General features: G+C 41.0%; 1 protein-coding gene and 1 pseudogene across 6 annotated transcripts in view; one reads left to right on the top strand and one right to left on the bottom strand.

Moving 5' to 3' along the window:
* SCAPER (S-phase cyclin A associated protein in the ER) overlaps positions 1-20,036 on the bottom strand; it is a 312,812-nt gene that overhangs the window by 153,499 nt on the left and 139,277 nt on the right. For all 6 annotated transcript variants that reach the window (XM_066239323.1, XM_066239324.1, XM_066239326.1 and 3 more), the window contains 3 exons: positions 10,836-10,969; positions 7,042-7,107; positions 102-228 (listed from right to left, as the gene is read on the bottom strand). In XM_066239323.1, the coding sequence (XP_066095420.1) occupies positions 102-228; positions 7,042-7,107; positions 10,836-10,969 (327 nt within the window). The remainder of the gene's footprint in view (positions 1-101; positions 229-7,041; positions 7,108-10,835; positions 10,970-20,036) is intronic.
* On the top strand, positions 17,629-17,713 carry LOC136311298 (small nucleolar RNA U3; annotated as a pseudogene).

The following is a 20,036-nucleotide window of genomic DNA, read 5'->3' as shown; positions in this document are numbered from 1 at the left end:
AGAGAAATGCATATATGGCCTCTGCCTTGCAGCCTCGTGTCCTGTCATAGTGAAAAAGAATCACAAAGATAGAGGCCAGAGGCCAGAGATTAGTTACATACCTCTTTTTCCAATATTCTGGCAATCTCTCCTAGGGTCCGATCTAAAGCAGAAACCTTATTGTTTGCCCACGGCCCGCTGTCCTGTACTTGGAGCTGTTTTAGAAGATCTTTGGCTAATCGCTGAAGCCTTCAATACAAAATGGAATGAAAAGGAATGAATGAAAGGGAAAGATGACATTATGAATTAGACTACTATATTTCATTTTTTTAAACTTCTAAAATGAAAGTTACTTCTGTTATTATAATAGAAACTGCTTCATAGAGCATGGGGGGGGGTGGTAAAAAATAAACCACTTCCAAGGCTGGTCCAGCTCTCTGTTCACAAACAACAATCTAGTCCTCATGGCGCCATCGGAAGTGGAGGACCAGACTGCCCATGCACAGGGACAGGGAGAGCAGTTGCAGCCATCAGTTACCATGTGACATTTAAACCAGAACAGAATTGGAGATGGGGAAGTGAGAGTATGATGGCAGAGAAAATGTATGTTAGAACCTGAGCAGGTTTTCGTATTTTGATTTAAATCTTCAAGTTGGCTTGGATATTATAAGCATTGTAAACTCTTCATGTCAAACTCCCCATGTTCCAGGTTAAAAGCAATTTGGGATTGCCTGCTACTGTTTATGTCATTTAGTTAGACAATGTAACAATTATTTGCTTTTCACCAAGAAACACTAAGTATCATCTACACTGTGGGGTTCTTTATTAAGTGGGCTTCATGTCATATTTCTTTGCAGCCCTTACTTCTGTTCCTCTGTGAGCAGTCCTTACTTGCTACTCCCTTGCTTCAGTGTCTCACCAACACCCACTAGGCCCTCACCCAGGTCTCCCCGTGTTCCTTGGGCATCAACCCTGTAGTCTTACCTTCACTTTTCTCTGTGATAGATTCCACAGGCCATCATGACATTCACTTTCTTGTAAACATGTTACCTTCCCCATGTCTTGCTTTGATGTTACTCCTAGCAGCCACCCCCAGCAGTGGGGATCATCACTGTCTATTCAGCTCTTACTGCGGACCATTCTCAGTACCCTGCACTCATTAATTTTTTTTAGCTGGACTGACAAACATTCACCAGCCTTTTCCATTCCTGATCCTGATGAAAAGTCATACCATGCAACAGATTGGTCTGACTATGATTCAGGATCTTACCAAATCTGTTGGGCTCATCTGCCCATTCTCCACAAAGACCTGCTGCACACATTCCCCAGCCCCTTCAAAACCCACCCTTCCATGCTCCCCCTTGCTTTCATGAGATCTTACATTTCACAGAGAAATGGAAGCTACTGTACTGAACAAGAAAATCTTCACTTTCTGCCACCATCCTCAAGCCCCTCTGCATTTTACCCACACTCTCCTGTTTCTCCCTTACAATTGAGGAGAACTATTCCTCCCGCGTGGGCTCACGCACCACACAGGCTCTGTACAAACCACGATTTTTCTGAATCTACCTTCCTGTTTCACTGTCTTTGCAAGTGCTCCTCATTCATTTCTTCTGGAATGCTTCTCCTACCTCCACATTATCTAGAAAAGTCCTACTTATCCCTTAGTTCTTAGCTGAAACATGACTTTATCTGATTTGACTACCCCTTGAAGTTACTTATCACAAGTCTCTTCCATGCAGAGCTTTACAACAAAAAACCTCCTGAAATGATAGGAGTGTTCTGTATCTGGACTGTCTTACACAGTGGCTGCTGGGCACTTCAAACATAGTTCGTGTGACTGAGGAACTAAAATTTTAGTTGTACTTAATTTTAATAATTTAAATATAAATAGCCACACGTGGTAGAAGCTATCATATTGGACAGTGCAGAAGCGTAGTACTAACTTCATGAGACAGGGTCTTGTCTGCCATTATCCAAGCACCTAATTCGTTACCTCTATATAAATGCACTCAACAGATATTTAATGGTGAATAATCTAAGGAATTTCTTCTTCACATTCTCAATAATTTCTGCAACCACATAGGTTACAGAATACTTTCATATACATGATCTTATTTAATCCTCTGAAAAACACTGTCCATTAGTATTATCCCTGTTTGAATAAGGAAAAAATTAAGACTCAAGCAAATCAGTTGACTTTCCCAAGGTCTCACAAGTGGTAAAAGTGTTCCTGGGACTAGAAACCTAGGTCTCATCTCCATACAGTATCAGTCAATTCAAAAAAGGAAACTTATTCATAAATGAATACTCTCCTAGAATACACTTTCATCTATAAATGCACTTATGTATAATTTTTAAATTTCTAAAAAAATACAACAGCAAATGCAGCTAAAAAGATAAAAAGAAACTGGTGAACACCAGTTTAAACCTAAACTATCCATGTGAAGTTACTTTGATATGTGAAAGAATGAATCCAAACTCTAGAGTCAGAAATACCTATGCTTGCAACCTAGCTCCGGCATAGACCGTGTGCGAAAACCCTGGGAAGATCATTTAACTACTTACTCAACATCTGTTTCTTCATCTTAAAAGTGGAAATAATAGATATTTTTTTCCTTTTAGTGCTTTTGAAGATCACAGGTAACTAATGCAATGCACCAAACATCATTCACTAGACAGTCAATAAATGATCAACTATTATTACTATTCATTGACAAAAGGTTCTCATTCTAACAAAAGGAAAAGGAACATAAAAAATACAAAAACTGAGTAAGAGCAACATTACTTCTTTTCCCTTCTAACTGAATATGGGCTGTAGTCCCATCCGATAAAAGTTACTGACCTTATCGTGTGGAAGAATATTGGCAGCGAACTTCACTGTGTGATAGATAAGTAGCCACTTCAGCTTTTGGCTGAACAAAACCTGCACACCATGTAACTAAATATCCAGGCTCAGCAACGGATGCATATGAATCTAGCAGTATTCCTACCAAGAACGCTCACATTCCACTGAAAACCAGAGGTACTTAGAGAGGCACAAGGACCATTTTAATTCACAGAATACAAGAGGCTTGTATTTCACCCTGAGGTAAATCAAATCTGGGATTCATGTGAGCCTACCCTTCAAGGAAGAATGCCAAACCAAGGGGACGCTTAGGTAACATGAGAAAAACTTCTGCTGCATTCCCTGCCTCCACAGAAGTACCACAAATAAAACAGCCCGTCTCGAGAAAAAAAAATGCCTCAGATTTGGATTCATACTATAAATAATGATAGAATGTCACAGAGCTGGAGCCCTGAAAGCTGTATGTTCCCTACAGGGCAAGAAAAGGAGCTGTGTAGAGGTTGCAGTTTTTAAAACAGAAAGTGTTATTTGGATTACTTCTGGCAGATAATTTTTCTAGCATAAAAAGCAAAAATGAAGGATTCATAACTCTTAGACTAAAATCTGAGAAGTGTCTGTCAGGTAAATGGCTTTGTGTAGAACGATGTATGGTCGAATATTTTCCTCTTAAAATTTAACTTCCATCAACCCTACATTCAAATTTGTCACTGGTAAATGTGAGATGTCACAGCATCTGTGGAAGGAACCCTAAGTTTTATCCCAGTGAAGTTTGGGGCAGTTTGTCGGTATCACTGGGAAGGGCTATAAAAGTGTAAGAAGAGCCTGGGTCCATGCTGGTGTGCTGGACAAGAAGACAAACACATTTCCAACAGATTCACAGACACAGAGAACAGACTAACAGCTGTCAGAAACAGATGAAAGGATTGGGCAAAGAAGGTAAAGCTCATAAACACACCACACACACACACCACACACACACACACAGACAAACAAATTTTCTTTTTTTTTTTCAGCTCCTCCATTTGAAAGGTACATGCTCTAAATTTAGGGTTATTGGTTCCCCTTCTACTTTCAAACAATATGCTTAAACTTGTATTTCTAAATATAAGGGCTCAAGAAATCGCTCCATAAGATGAAAAACTCAGCATATGGGTACTGCCTCCATTGAGCACTATCATTTTTGCAAGGTAACATCCCTTCTCATGGAAAAAGAATGCATCTTCCCCCTTAAGACTCGCTGCATTCGCTGCATACTCAATGGCTAGACTAGACACGCTCAGTGCAGCCAGGCTGCTGTTCCCAGGGGAAAGCTGTAGGAGACGTATGTTATCTTATAAATAAATATATGTAACATATATCACCCTACACATTTACATCTATATTTACTTCTATTTCCATTTCCATATATTGGAAAGTACCAGTTAAAACTGATGTGACAATTCCGAGTTGTCACCACATGGTGTTTCTATTCTCCTTGGGTATATCTTTAACTCTCTTCTCCAGCAGTGAGCAACCTGCCTTGCATCATCCTTAATATAAGTCTTTACTGGCCCAGCCCCTACGTGTAACATCACCATCTCTGTCTGCCTGCTGCTACTGCCCTCCTTGGGCTCTTACTGTCCATTCTGGGCTTTCTCACCCTTCTCCCTCTGCTAGGGTTGACACCCTTTGCCAGGCTGCCCTCTTTACCCGGGCCCCTCCCCATGCCAGGCCATGTGACCTGGCCCACATGGAAGCTCCCTTCGCTCTGCTTGGGTTCTGAACCTCCACATCTGGGAACTCCAGGCCTCCTACAGAAATGCCCACCTCAGCCAACTCGGGCTCTACCATCGCCAGAGTGCCGTCGCTGCCTCCAGCCACAACCAGTGCAGGCTGCTGCTCAGTGCTCTCATCTAGAGACCTCGGGACTCAAGTGTTTTTGAAAGGTGAGGGGTGACTGGAGGAAGAAAAGAAAAATCATCTTCATTTATTAGCTAGGATAATTTTATAAGGAGACAGCGCTTTTGATTGACTAGTTCAGTGGTCGGCAAAGCACGGCTCACGAGCCACATGCGGCTCTTTGGCTCCTTGAGTGTGGCTCTTCCACAAAATACCATGTGCAGGTGCTACCTTGATAAGGAATGTACCTACCTATACGGTTTAAGTTTAAAAAATTTGGCTCTCCCAACAACACACAATGGAGAAAAGAAAGCCTCTTCAACAAATGGTGCTGGGAAAACTGGAAAGTCACATGCAAAAGAATGAAACTTGACTACAGTTTGTCCCCTTGTACTAAAAAAAATATATATATAGCTCGTCTTTCTATTTATACAAGTCTTCTTTTATATCCCTTGATAGCATGTTAAGGTTTTACTTTTATTTATTTTTTTAAATGTATTATTTATTTATTTATTCATTTTAGAGAGGAGAGAGAGAGAGAGAGAGAGGAGAGAGAGAGAGAGAAGGGGGGGAGGAGCTGGAAGCATCAACTCCCATATGTGCCTTGACCAGGCAAGCCCAGGGTTTCGAACTGGCGACCTCAGCATTTCCAGGTTGACGCTCCATTCACTGCGCCACCACAGGTCAGGCAAGGTTTTACTTTTACAGAGCCTTCATAAATTCCTTGTTGAGTATATTCTTAGTTTACCTTTTTATTACTATTGTGAATGATATTTATGTTTTCTAACTGATTATCATACAAAAGGCATTAATTTGCATATCCTGGATATGCTGTTGCCAAACCTCTAGCAAGTTACTGAACCCCTGGAGGGCTGTTTCCCTAGAGAAACTCACTGAGTTGTTATGAGAAAAAATGAGTCAACACATGTAAAGAGCTTGGCATAAGGTAAAGGCTCAGTAAACAGTACCTATTATTAATATTATCACATTAATTTGGTAATCAGCTATTTTACTAAACTAAATCTTGTTTCTACTGGAGCAAGTTGGCTCCAGGCACCGAGGATGGCTCCATGGCCTCCCCTCAGAAGCTAAAATAGCTCAGTTGCTAAGCAATGGAGCAGCGGCTCCAGATGGGCAGAGCATCCCTGCACCCATCACCAATGCGAGAATCCCACTATACCTGTGTGGGCAGCATGTTAGAGATTCGTCATTGTTGTTTTGTTGTTACCCTTAAACTAGTACTGGAGTCTAAATCCTCATCTGTCAAGAGTGGCTATCATGCCTGACCAGTGGTGGCACAGTGGATAGAGCAGGGGTCTCAAACTCGCGGCCCGCCAAATAATTTTGTGCGGCCCGCAGACTAATCCACAAAGTTCAAAATATTTTGGATAAAATTAAGTAAGCCTAGGGGCCTACTTGTATTTTTCATTTCTCTAGCATCCTAGCTAGATATTAGCTTAGTTAACAGCAGTTGTGATGCGAACTACAGTTTCTGGTCGTTTTGTGACACTGAGTAAACTGCATGTATGATTGTGCTTGTTGTACTGATTTTTTTTTGTTTTCAACTGCAGTGAGAAAAGTGTTGCGTAACAGTTGCCTTTTGTAGACCTAGTGCGGCCCGCCGAACGGCTGTGATCTTGCTCTGCGGTCCACATGCTGAGTTGAGTTTGAGACCCCTGGGATAGAGCATCGACCTGGAATGCTGAGGTCTTCAAAACCCCAAGGTCCCCGGTTTGAGCATGGGCTCATCAGGCTTGAGCATGGATCATCAACATGATCCCATGGTCGCTGGCTTGAGCCCAAGGTCACTAGCTTGATTGGAGCTCCCCAGTCAAGGCATTTATGAGACACAGTCAATGAAGAACTAAGGTGCCACAACTACGAGTGGATGCTTCTCATCTCTCTTCCTTCCTGTCCATCTATTTCTCTCTCTCTCTCACACCCACATTAAAAACAAATGCAGCTGTCACAACAGTCCTGAAAGAGATCTCCCACAGCAAAGAACCAGCAGTCTTGCCAGAACCTATTCTATTAGAACAAGTGACAGTCAAGGCACATACGTGAAGTACGTACTAGAACCATCACTGGCCTCCACACATGTGATGGCCATAGCATTGTCTCCTGAGCTGTGATAACCACAATGCTATCACATATCCCAGACAGAGACAATTGTCCCCTGCCAAAATCACCCCCAGCTAGACACCACTGTTAGAATAAAGTATTAGACATCAGACACAAAACCCGTGATCATAGGCACACAACGATGGTTCAGATAAACTTTGTTGTAGGTAGAGACTAAAGAGATGGAGAACTGAAATGTAGGACAAAATACTCACTTTGCTTTATAAGGTGAGTCAGAGCCACAATTTTTTGTTTCCATTAAACTTTCATATTCCTTGGCCCTGAAGAGAAAACAGTTTCATTGCTGTTAGTTATTTTGCTGATAATTTTTTTTCCCCAGAGGTGAGAAGCAAGGAGGCAGAGAGACAGACCAGATGCGCCCGACCAGAATCCACCTGGCATGCCCACCAGGAGGTGATGCTCTGCCCATCTGGGGCTTTGCTCCGTTGCAACCGGAGCCATTCTAGCACCTGAGGCGGAGGCCATGGAGCCATCCTCAGCGCCCAGGCCAACTTTGCTCCAATGGAGCCTTGGCTGCAAGAGGGGAAGAGAGAGATAGAGAGGAAGGAGAAGGGAAAGAGTAGAGAAGCAGGTGAGTGCTTTTACTGTGTGCCCTGACCAGGAATCAAACCTGGGACTTCCACACACTGGGCGATGCTCTGCTGCTGAGTCAACTGGCCAGGGCCGCTGATAATTTTTATAGCAAACAAAAACCTTGAATGTGGGTTTTTCTTCTTCCAAAATTAGGAACATAACTACATTAATTTTAACACATTGATTAATGAGATTGCTTCTTTAAGATACTATAAATGCTAACAAAAAAGATTTTAAAAATATATTTTTTCTTAAAGGATAGAAAAATAGATTCATAAAAACACTTCTGAGTTTACAGAACTAGTACAGAACAATGCTTATTTTTCAAAATGTTAAAACTAGTACAGAACAATGCTTCTTTTTCAAAATGTTAAAATCAGGATTATTCAACTTGAAACCATATTAAGTTTCTATAAGGTAGATGAGGTGGCTGAGTATCTATATACCTCAAAAAGTATATACTGTATAATGCAAAATAAAATACATGTAAAAATTAATCATTTAACTTTAGAAATAATTTAAAAGCCAGTAGAAATAATTTGACCAGACATTCAAAGATTTTTTTTTGCTATTTATACTCAGTAAATACCAAATGTCTAAGGAAAATGGGAAAATCTGAGAGAATACATCTCTGCCACCATCTGACTCAGCTCCAGCCAGCCTGAACCAGTTAGGTGACAGCCATTAACAGGTCATCAGACTCACACACGTGTCACCACAGCAATCTATTAATGTTGACTTAATTTGTCAATTTCTCTTTTTGGGAGGAAAAAGCTCATTTAAATTTAAATGCTCACCGAAAGTGTCCTAGCCTCAAAAAATTAGTTCAGTAACCCAGGAAAAAATCAGTCACAATGTGTACCAACCCCAACAGCAGTGACAAGTGAAAAAATAAACTCTGCTTCATAAAAAATGTGAAAAACACAAATTACAACAGGCCTACTAAGGAAAAAGAAAAGTAACACAGGTTAGACCTGAAAATTTAAGGAATAACTAAATGAGAATTAAACATTAAATTACATATTATTTAAACCTGCACTTGCTCAAAGCTATCAGTCAAAATATTAAGATATATTAAAATGGGGAAATAACCACTAAGTAGCTGCAAGTAATTATGACCTCATATTAAAGGTGTTAAAAGTAACAATTATGGAGGGCTGAATATGTTCCAAGCATTGTTCCAGGACCTGTACAATAACTATTTCATATAGTCTTAAAAACTCGACATGGTCTTGTCTCCACCTTACAAAGAAGCAAGTGAGGCTTAGGAAGAGGTCTGTTATATCAGAACATACACACATCTGGGGCTTGAAATGATGACAGTGAAGGAAGTTAAGAGTTACTTGTGTGGACAGCTATGGGAAAAGTCACCCAGGAAGAGGACACCTGAGGCTTTGAGAAAAGAAAACACCCGATCTGACTTACATTTTACCAGGCTCCCTCTGGCTAGTGTTGGGGACAGACTGCTAGGGGTGGGGCAGAAACGAGGAGGCCAGCAGAGGGCTGCTGCAGCGATCCAGGGTAGAAGCGAAGGAGGCCCAGTCCGGGGCCAGCAGCGAAGTTCGATAGATAGTCAAGTGCTGAGTGTATTTTAAAGCAAAGCTAACATTATGTGCAGTTGGACTGAACGTGAGATTAGTGGGAGAAAAAGAAGGGGTTGGGGTGAGGAGAAAAGAGCAGGAGCTTATTTGGCACATACCAAGTTTGAATAAAATTGAAGATATAAAATTGGTAAGGAGAGGATATTTAAAGCCCCGGGACTGGGTTAGCTCACCAACGCCGTTGGCTCTGTAGCATTCCAGCATAAGGAGGTCAGTAAGTTCTTAGCATAAAGTAGAAATGAAGGCCTGTCCTCCCCTAAAGTTTACTGTGAAACGATTTTTAAAAACTTAGAGGGACCTCAAAATACAATTAAAAAGCCACTTTTATTCTTTGCCTCAATGACTACTCTGAAGTTTTCAATGGTTCTGTAAAATGAAGTGGATCCTTTCTTTGATTACAATCTGAAATTGGCAACTATAGAGATGACCACCATTCCCCATTATTCTAGACGCACATCTCTATATTCCCATGGGTGTAGCTTCTCCATCTCTCAAGACATTTGGGAAGAAAGGTATAACAACATATCCAGCCTACCTTCTCTCCAATTATCTACTACGGAGGAACTGCACTGTACCCTTGAACAAGACTCATCCATCATCAGGTGATGGCAGAGTTTGTGAGGTCATGATGTGCCATACAGCTGTCCGGTCCTTAGATGTCGCTTTGAGGCTGATGATAAACTACAGGTCTGACAACTCACTTTCCATTTCCAGATATTTCTTGAACTTTTTCTTGTTGTGACAGGCAACAAAATGGATTAAACCTAGTCATGGGATTTGACACCACAGCCAGCAGACTCCTATTTGTTGATTGCTATTGATTTTCTTTAATACTTCATTTAAAAATCAATAGTTGGCAAGAAAAATAGGCTTGGTTTACATATACTGAAACATAGTACTGAGCACTGGAGGAGGCCCGAGCTTGGCAGGGCTTCTGCATCAAATTATAAGGAGAGCTCTTAGCAGGTGAAGGCAAGGGCCTTAGATCGATGGGCAGTTTTCTTTCTCAATCAAAGAAAGTGGCTATAAATTAGGCTCATCAGTGTTATTTTCAGGGCTTTCTTGAAGTAAACAACTTTAAACTTTTTTTGGGGGGGTAGAGGGATGTGGAAGAGGGTATGCAGGAGATATGTGGTGATGGACGGAGATTTGACTTGTGGTGAACACACAATATAGTGTACAGATAATGTGTTGTAGAATTGTGCACCCGAAACTTGTGCAATTTTGTTAACCAATGTCATACCAATAAATTCAATAAAAGGGAAACAAAATGAATTTACATTAAAAAGAATAAATCACCTTGCCTGACCCAGTAGTGGTGCAGTGGATAGAGCACTGGCCTGGGATGCAGAGGACCCAGGTTTGAAACCCCGAGGTCCCGGCTTGAGCTCGGGCTCATCCGGCTTGAGCGCAAGCGCAACAGCTGGAGCGCTGGCTCACCAACTAGAGTGTGGGGTCTCTGGCTTGAGCTTAAGGTTGTTGGCTTGAGCAAGGGGTCACTGGCTCAACTGGAGCCCTCCCCCACGCTGGTCAAGGCACATATGAGAAAGCAATCAATGAACAACTAAGGTGCCACAACAAAGAATTGATGATTCTCATCTCTCTCCCTTCCTGCCTGTCTATCCCTATCTGTTCCTCTCTCTGTCTCTCTCTCTGTCACTGTCTCACTAAAAAAAAAGGAAGGAAGGAAAGAAGGAGGGAGGGAGGGAGGGAGGGAGGGAGGGAGGGAGGGAGGGAGGGAGGGAGGGAGGGAGGAAACATTACTAAGGAAGGGAGGTTTTCTTTTCTTTTGTTTTTAAGGTTATTTATAGTACCTGGAGTTCATGCGAGCTTTTATCTTTTTGGCTTTCTTTTTATTTTTCTGTCGGTCTTCTTCTTTCAGAGGCTCTGGTGGGGCTGTACTTTCAACCACAATGTCAATAATGTACTTCTTTAAGGAAAGATGCTCCTGCAAGATAAACAAATGGAATAATGAAGATGATGATTTACAAAATAATGTAGCACATAGATAAAAGTAAAAGTAATCTCCAGGAACTACTGGTTTCTGCAACTACTTTGGATAATATTGTTTTACTTGAGATTTTCATTGACTGGTCAAACCTTTGCTGCACATCAGCCAAATTCTAAGGATGGAAAGACATATTACTGTTTCTTACAAGCGCAGAGGTAGTAGGAGAGGCAAAATACAGACACGAGTATGTAATGCCAACCTATTCAGTGTCAGTTAGAGTTAGGCTACAGGAGGTCAGAGCGGGGAGAAAAGATCACTGTTCACTGGGGGTGAAAAGGTATTTCAAGAAGGAAGCACCATGTCTGCTATACCATGCTGGGCAGACTGAATTTAAACATGGGAGACATTGGGTATATATGTGTCTGTTTGGGCTGGGAGTTGGGAAAGGTGGGAGGAAAGAGGAAGGAAAAGGCCATCCCAAAATACACAGGCAGAGATGAGAGTGGAATGTGATTCCCAGCAACTGTAATTACAAATTCGGGTTGGCTGGAGCACACAGTTTGGCCCACTTCCGCCCTTACCCATCTCGGATTTTGTGGCCCATCACAATAGTCCCCCCTCGCATGTACACAGCTCTCTCGCCCCTCTTCTTCCTTCACAATCTCACGCCAAAATCCCAACCCTAAATCCAATTCTCTCCCAACTGGGCACGCGTACTTGAGCAGATTAATGTGGCTATAAGGACAAACCATGTTGACTTGCCTTCGCTGAAATTTACATTACACCTCAAACGGGCTATACTACTGCCAGGCAATCAAGCAACCACAGACTATCTTATCAACACTCCCCTTCCCAGATATTATAATATTTTAGATCTTTTCCCTCAAATTTCTAACTCTTCACCCCATAGATTACGTCCTCCTCTCCCTGACATGTTCATCACTCGGCTTCCAAACATCACCTTGCCCTCCACCTTGTCACCAGCTGCACCTTCTCTGCTGGATCCTCTTCCTCTTCTTGACTGGTGAAGCTGGAGCATCCTAGAGCTACCCCTGGACCGTCCCTCTTCTCTAGCCAAATACACGCATCAGGAGCAGTGACTTGAAGCATTATTTGAACACAGGCAGTTCCCAAATTTTTACCTGTAGTCCTGACTTGCCCCCTAAATTCCACTCCTATGACTGTCACCTGATAATCTCCACTTAGGTAGAGAATTTCCACCATAAGAATTTCCAGAATAAGTTCACAACAAATCTTCTGCTGCCCATCTATATAAAGCTTCTCTTCCCATAGTGGTTCTTTTTTCAGTCAACGGAACCATCTTTGCACAACTGCTCATGTCTGATACATCAGCAAATGTTATCAGCTCTACTTTCAAATATATCCCCAAATTCATCCCAAATCTATTCACTTCTCCCACAACCATCACCTGGTCTAAAGCATCATCCGCTCTTATCTAATGATGCAGTAGCCTATTAATTGGTGTCCCAGCTTCTAATTTGACTCCCAAGTCTTTTCTCTACAAAAGCAGCCACTGATTTTTTTACAACCAAAATCACATCATAACATTCCTCTTATCAAAGCCCTACTTTCTCATCACACGTAAGGTAAAATTCAAAGTCCTCCCCATGGCCTACTCAGCCCTACATCCTTGACCTTATCTTATAATCCTCACTTCTTGTTCACCCTGTTCCACCCACAATGGGGTACTGCTGTTTGTCACATTCATCAGGAATGTTACGGCTTCAGCAGTCTGCATGCTATTCCCTTACCCAAAAATGTTCTCCCATATAGCTGCATGCTTTCACTTAAAATGAACATCCAATATTATATAACACCCTTTATTATTTGCCATCTCCTTATTCTGTTCATTTTTCTTCATCAGCCTTGCCTCACATTATTGCCAAACATCAAATACTCCTTTGCAATTTCCTACACTAGAATATAATTTTTATGAGGACAATGACTTTGTCTGTTTTGCCCACTAATGTTCCTGGGCTTGTGTCAGGGACTGAAAAATCAACAGGGTTTTTAGAGTTTGGATTTCTGGGGAGCAGAGGTGCAGGGAACTGGCTGCTGCCCAACCCCCACCTCACGTGCCTGATTAAATTGCAAAAGGCTAAGCCCTTCCATACACCTCCATGTTAGCTGTGATACTCGTCCTGCCCCCATGTTCCCCGGAAAGACTAGCTTCTTTGTGTATGTTAATGTATAGTGGGGGTTTTCTGCACTTGGTAGAATTCTTGGGTTGCCTTGGAAACTGTAATCAGAGAAGTCATTGATTTGCTAATAGTTCACTTTGCCTTATAAAATAAAGGAAGATGTGGTTTTGGGGCATGGCCTGTTTCTGCTAGCAGTAATTGCAGATCCCCCTAAACCCATCTTTTAATTCTTCAAGTCTATTTTCTTAATTCCACACCGTTCTCGCTTGGGACCTGAAAATACTAGTCGCACTGGTTCATGACAACCTTGGTTACCATGTCTGGTATATGGCAGGCACTCGGTAAGTATGTTGTAAGAGCTAATGATAGTGTTTATGGTTAAATGAATGAAAGGTGATTAAAAGTTGCAAACTTCCAGTTATAAGATAAATAAATTCTGGGGAAATGATGTACAGCACAGTCACTACAGTTAACAATACTGTACTATATATAAAAAGTTAACAAGAGATTTCTAAAAAGTTCTTATTACAAGAAAAAATTTTAATTATGTGTGGTGATAGATGATAACTCAACATTTTGTGATCATTATGCAAATTTATATATATCTTAAATTTTATGTTGTACTCCTAAAACTAATACAATATTATATGTCATTATAGGTGAATAAAAAAAGAGGAAAAAATAGTATTTATGAGAAGTTATTATTACTGTGAGCTCATTTAGTCCCTTGAACTTTACTAAGAATATACTTGAAGGTATTTACTTTTATTATTCCCATTATAACCATGAGTAAACAGACACAGAGTCAAATATCTTGCTCATAGTTAGAAAATCAAAATCATGACTCAGTCATATGTGAAATCACCACCCACATCACCTTTCAATGAGTTCTTACTATGTGATCAGCAAAGGGCTAAATTGCATATATTATTTCCCATAATCTTCATAATCCCAGAACAGGTGGTGACATGTTTACATTCTACAGATGCTTAACAAAGGTTTGAAGAAGTCTGGTGTCATGTCCATCATCATAAAACTCAAGGTCAAAACCACAACTTTCACAAAACCAAGCTTGTCCACTACTCCACATCCACTCCCCCTAGCATTGCTCATGTAGGCTGAGTCTCTGATGTGAAACTTCTATCACTACACTGAAGAAAAGGAATATTCTAAATCAGTGGTTTTCAAATGCTGGTCTGCCAGAAATGCTGTGCTGGTCCATGAAGGAGTTAACCACCATGATGCTATATGAAGCTTTATAGACCCAAAGACTCTATAATCTTTATACAACATCAGGATGGTTAACTCTTTCACAGATCGGCATGACATTTTGGGCAGATCAGCACCAGTCCACAGACCAGTGGTTGAAAATACATTGTTCTAAATGATATCTTCAATTTTGTGAAAGGTCCAATTATACTATTTTCTATGTCATTTGAATATCTAATAGAGCTACTAAAAATCCTTATACATACACAAATGCAGACATTTTAAGGAAAAATATGAGTCTGCCCAGGCCCTGGCTGGTTGGCTCAGTGGTAGAGCGTTGGCCCAGCATGTGGAAGTCCTGGGTTGGATTCCCTGTCAAGACACACAGGAGAAGCAACCATCTGCTTCTCTTCCCCTTCTCCTCCCCTTTTTCTCTCAGTCTCTCTTCCCCTCCCACAGCCAAGGCTCAAATGGTTCAAATAAGTTGGTTCCAGATGCTGAGGATGGCTCCATGGCCTTACCTCAGGCACTAACATAGCTTGGTTGCTGAGCAACTGAGCAGCAGCGCCAGATGGACAGAGCATTGCCAGGTAGGGGGCTTGCCAGGTAGATTCCAGTCAGGGCTCAAGCAGGAGTCTGTCTCTGCCTCCCTGCCTCTCAATAAAAAAAAGAAAAAGAAAAGAAAAAAGAAGAGTATACCTAGAACTATCAAGAATCATGTCTTTTAAAAAGACAATACATTTATATACACATTCATACACACACACATGCACTGATACTAATGTTAACTTTCCTAAGAACCTCAAACTAAAAACAAATAATATATTTGTATTTTTGTTTGACTAATAATGTTTTCTTAATACAAATTAAATGCATGTTAATTATAAAAATACAAGTAAAATTTTAAAAAAAACCTCCTATAATTCTAACACCTAAAACATAATTATTTGAGTCTATCCTTCTAGACATTTTCTTCATGTATATATTTGTTATAAAAATAGGATATGCCATTTATAATACCTTATAATCTACTTTTTTCATTTAAAATTGCAAGTATAGCCTGACCAGGTGGTGGTGCAGTGGATAGAGCATTGGACTGGGATGTGGAGGACCCAGGTTCGAGACCCTGAAGTCACCAACCTGAGCACAGGCTCATCTGGTTTGAGCAAGGCTCACCAGCTTGAGCCCAAGGTCGCTGGCTTGAGAAAGGGGTCACTCGTTCTGCTGTAGCCCCCAGGTCAAGGCACATATGAGAAGTTAATCAATGAACAACATCAATTCTTCTCATCTCCTTGATGTTTGTCATCTCCTTCCCTTCCAGTCCGTCTCTGTCTCTGTCTCTCTCTCTCTCTCTCTATGCCACAAAAAATTAATTAATTAAATAAAATTGCAAGTATATTTATACCATTAAATGATATTCCAGAACATAATCTAGTGGCTATAAGGTATTCCATTTCATGAATATCTAACTTTACTAAATGCTTTACTTCAGGGATCGGGAACCTTTTTGGCTGAAAGAGCCACGAACATCACATATTTTAAAATGTAATTCCATGAGAGCCATATGTGTACATTACATATTGTCCAATAAAAATCTGATGTTGTCCCGGAAGACAGCTGTGATTGGCTCCAGCCACCCACAACCATGAACATGAGTGGTAAAAAATGAATGGATTGTAATACATAAGAATGTTTTATATTTTTAACATTATTTTTTTTATTAAAGATTTGTCTGTGAGCCAGATGAAGCCAGCAAAAGAGCCACATCAGGCTTGCAAGCCATAGGTTCCTGACCCCCTGCTTTACTGTTAGATATTTGGATAATTTAAATTTTTTCAATATAACAAACACCAGTGCAGCCAATAGTCCTATAGTTAAATTTTTTTATTTTTTATTTTTCTGAAGTGAGAAGAGGGGAGGCAGAGAGACAAACTTCCACATGTGCCTGACCGGGATCCACCCAGCAAGCCCACCAGGGGGCAATGCTCTGCCCATCTATCTGAGGCATTGCTCCATTGCAACCTGAGCTATTCTAGCACCTGAGGTAGAGGCCATGGAGCCATCCTCAGCGCCCAGGCCAACTTTGCTCCCATGGAGCCTTAGCTGCAGAAAAGGAAGAGAGAGAGAGAAAGAAAAGAGAGGGGGGAAGGATGGAGAAGCAGATGGGCACTTCTCCTGTGTGCCTTGGCCAAGAATCAAACTCAGACTTCTACACGCTGGGCCGATGCTCTACCACTGAGCCAGCCGGCCAGGGTCTATAGTTAAAATTTTAAACACATTGAGCCCTGGCCGGTTGGCTCAGTGGTAGAGCGTCGGCCTGGCGTGTGGGGGACCCGGGTTCGATTCCCGGCCAGGGCACATAGGAGAAACGCCCATTTGCTTCTCCACCCCCCTCCCCCTCCTTCCTCTCTGTCTCTCTCTTCCCCTCCCGCAGCCAAGGCTCCATTGGAGCAAAGATGGCCCGGGCGCTGGGGATGCCTCCTTGGTCTCTGCCCCAGGCGCTAGAGTGGCTCTGGTCGCGGCAGAGCGACGCCCCGGAGGGGCAGAGCATCGCCCCCTGGTGGGCAGAGCTTCGCCCCTGGTGGGTGTGCCGGGTGGATCCCAGTCGGGCGCATGCAGGAGTCTGTCTGACTGTCTCTCCCCGTTTCTAGCTTCAGAGAAATACAAAAAAAAAAAAAATTTAAACACATTGTTTATTATTTCTCTATGATCAAATCAGAAAACAGAAATTCCTGGGTCATATAGTTTACACATATTTTTAAAGGTTTTCATGAATATTCCCCAACTGAACAACCAAAGTGGGAAATAATTTATGCACCTACAAGTGATGTGGCCAAGTGCCTAGTGTTTCTGTTTTGTTTGTAAATACATCACTTTATTAGGTGAAAGACAGGTATTAGTATGCATGACTGTTTGTGTTTTATCTTCTGTGATTTAAAATGTGTTTCTTCTCTATCTTTCTAGAAATACATTTCAAGTTTTTATATATTTGCTTCTAGTGGCTTATATTATGTTTTCACATTTTGTCAGAAAGAGATCACATTTGGTGATAAAAATGCTTTTGGATATGATTCAAAATAATTAGTGGTCATTTTTCCATTAAATGTGTGAAGACTCTAAACAGGAAGATTTTGAGATGGTTCTGCAGATGGAAAGAGTGCACAGAGCAATACTGAGGAGTGGTGCAGACAACGATGAAATATTTCTTCGAGGAAATATTAGTCAATATAATGCTTATAACAGAGGATTCTGAGACAGTGGTAGCAAAGTTTTAGATTCTCTCTAAAGACTATACTTTCAGGGATCATTTCTATAGTTTGTTAGATTCTCTCTATATCACCATATAAAAGATAAAGAGCTGTTACACAGCAAAATTTAAACCCACAGAAAATATTTACAACAAAATAAGATGATAGGGGGTCCCCAAGTCCCCAACTACAAAGAAGTAGGTAAAGACAGGTCAACAGACTTTTGGTGTCTTTAAAAGAGAAATCGAAGGGGAATAATAGAGTGAATAATCAACCTGAGAACAGAACTCTGAAAAAGAAAGTATTCCCCTGGGGCTCAACAGGCCACTTTGAATAGCATCCAAAACAGAGGGTGTGCTCACTCCAGCGGTGGGTGAGGGAAAGGCACCTGGTCTCGGAGGTCTGAACAGTCCGGTGAAGGCTGGCCCCTGTGAACTCTTAAAATTGAGCCACAGAGAAACTGCTAAAGAGGAACTGAATTGAGCAAACTATAAATAATAGAGACCGGGGCGGGGGACTTAATAAAAGTAGAACAGACAGAATCAGGAAATTTTAGGAAGCAATTTATTATGTTTTTCATAAAAACAATAGAAAGAGTTCTATGAACTTAGAATAGTTATCCTAAATCATAACTCATTCTAAAAGTCTTATAAAACTAATTCCCCATGAAAATAAGCAACAGAAAATTATCAACGTCAAAATTAAAAGAAAAGTAAAATAAAGAGAATACTAACACCACAAACAAAGAAAAACCATGTACAGAATAAATAAAAATGTAACCTTCTATTTCAGTTAAAACAAATAGAAAAAAAATGGTATAAAGCATGACAAAACAACACAAGTCACCATCTTAAAAACTCAGAATTTAGATCATAAAGCTCAAGGAGATTACAAATAAAATACACTGCTCACAAAAATTAGGGAATCAGGGACCGAGCAGATACTCCAGTACTTTCAACCTTTTGTATACAGTGCATTTTCACCAATGAACTAAAAGTTGGTTTTGCATTTCATTTGCATAACTGAAAACTTTCTTGGACTTGTCTGCTGTTCTGATGTTCTTATTTAATAAAAAAAATCAAGGCCCTGGCCGGTTGGCTCAGCGGTAGAGCATCGGCCTGGCGTGCCTGGGTTCGATTCCCGGCCAGGGCACATAGGAGAAGCGCCCATTTGCTTCTCCACCCCCACCCCCTCCTTCCTCTCTGTCTCTCTCTTCCCCTCCCACAGCCAAGGCTCCATTGGAGCAAAGATGAGGATGGCTGGGGATGGCTCCTTGGCCTCTGCCCCAGGCGCTAGAGTGGCTCTGGTCGTGGCAGAGCGACGCCCCGGAGGGGCAGAGCATCGCCCCCTGGTGGGCAGAGCGTTGCTCCTAGTGGGCGTGCCGGGTGGATCCCGGTCGGGCGCATGCGGGAGTCTGACTGTCTCTCCCCGCTTCCAGCTTCAAAAAAAAAAAAAAAAAAATCAAAATCAAATGCTTCTTTTAATTGATTCATATTCATTTTAAAATATCCCCTAATTTTTGTGAGCAGTATAAATTATTTAAGAAATAAGATACAATAGAAGTCTCATAAGGGTGAATAAAGACAATAAACAATGCCTCTGAGAAATAAAAGATGAACAGGAGAAAAAATTTAAATCAAAAGAAATATGTAAGAATGGTTTGAGAGGAAGTGGAAATAATAAAGACAGGGAAATATGCAACATACAAATAATAGGAGTCCCTGAAAAAGAAAACCAAGGTAAGGGGAAAGATCAAATATTAAAAACTATAATTAAAGAAAACTTTCCTGAAAAGGATAGAATTGATTAAATAGCCTGACCTGTGGTGACTCAGTGGATAAAGCATTGACCTGGAACGCTGAGGTCGTGGATTCAAGACCCTGGGTTTGTCCGATTGGGGCACATATGAGAAGCAAGTTGATGCTTCTGATTCCCCCCCCCCTCCATCCTCTCTCCCTCTCTCTCTCTCTCTCTCTCTCTCTCTCTTTCTCCTCTCTAAAATCAATTAAAAAAATCTTTAGATTGATTAAATATATTCCTGAAAATACTGACCCAGAGTGGCTAACACCAAAACATATCCTATTATAATTTCTGGGCTTTAAAAAAAAAATGAAAACACTTTGGGCATGTAGAAAAAATAAGTGAGTTACAAGGAGAAAATATGAGATTCTCATCAGCCTTTTTGGTAGCAATATTTTTTGCCAAAAGAAAATAATATATTTAGTATTTTCAAAGGGAGAAATGTGAGCTATGAGTTTTATATCTGGACCATGAAAGGCACAGATAAACTGCTATCTACATAACAAAACTCACAGAATATTATTTTTCTAAGAACTTCCTGAAGACTCACTCTACTGTGTAACAAGCCTCAGAGAACCAAAGTGACCAGACACCAGACATTAGGACTACTGGTAAGCATTACACAGAAACTTACATAACTAAGAC

The sequence above is a fragment of the Saccopteryx bilineata genome, chromosome 7, assembly GCF_036850765.1.
Source record: "Saccopteryx bilineata isolate mSacBil1 chromosome 7, mSacBil1_pri_phased_curated, whole genome shotgun sequence".
NCBI classification, from domain to species: Eukaryota; Metazoa; Chordata; class Mammalia; order Chiroptera; family Emballonuridae; genus Saccopteryx; species Saccopteryx bilineata.
The sequence above is the reverse complement of the archived record's forward strand: the minus strand, read 5'-3'. Positions and strand labels throughout refer to the sequence as shown.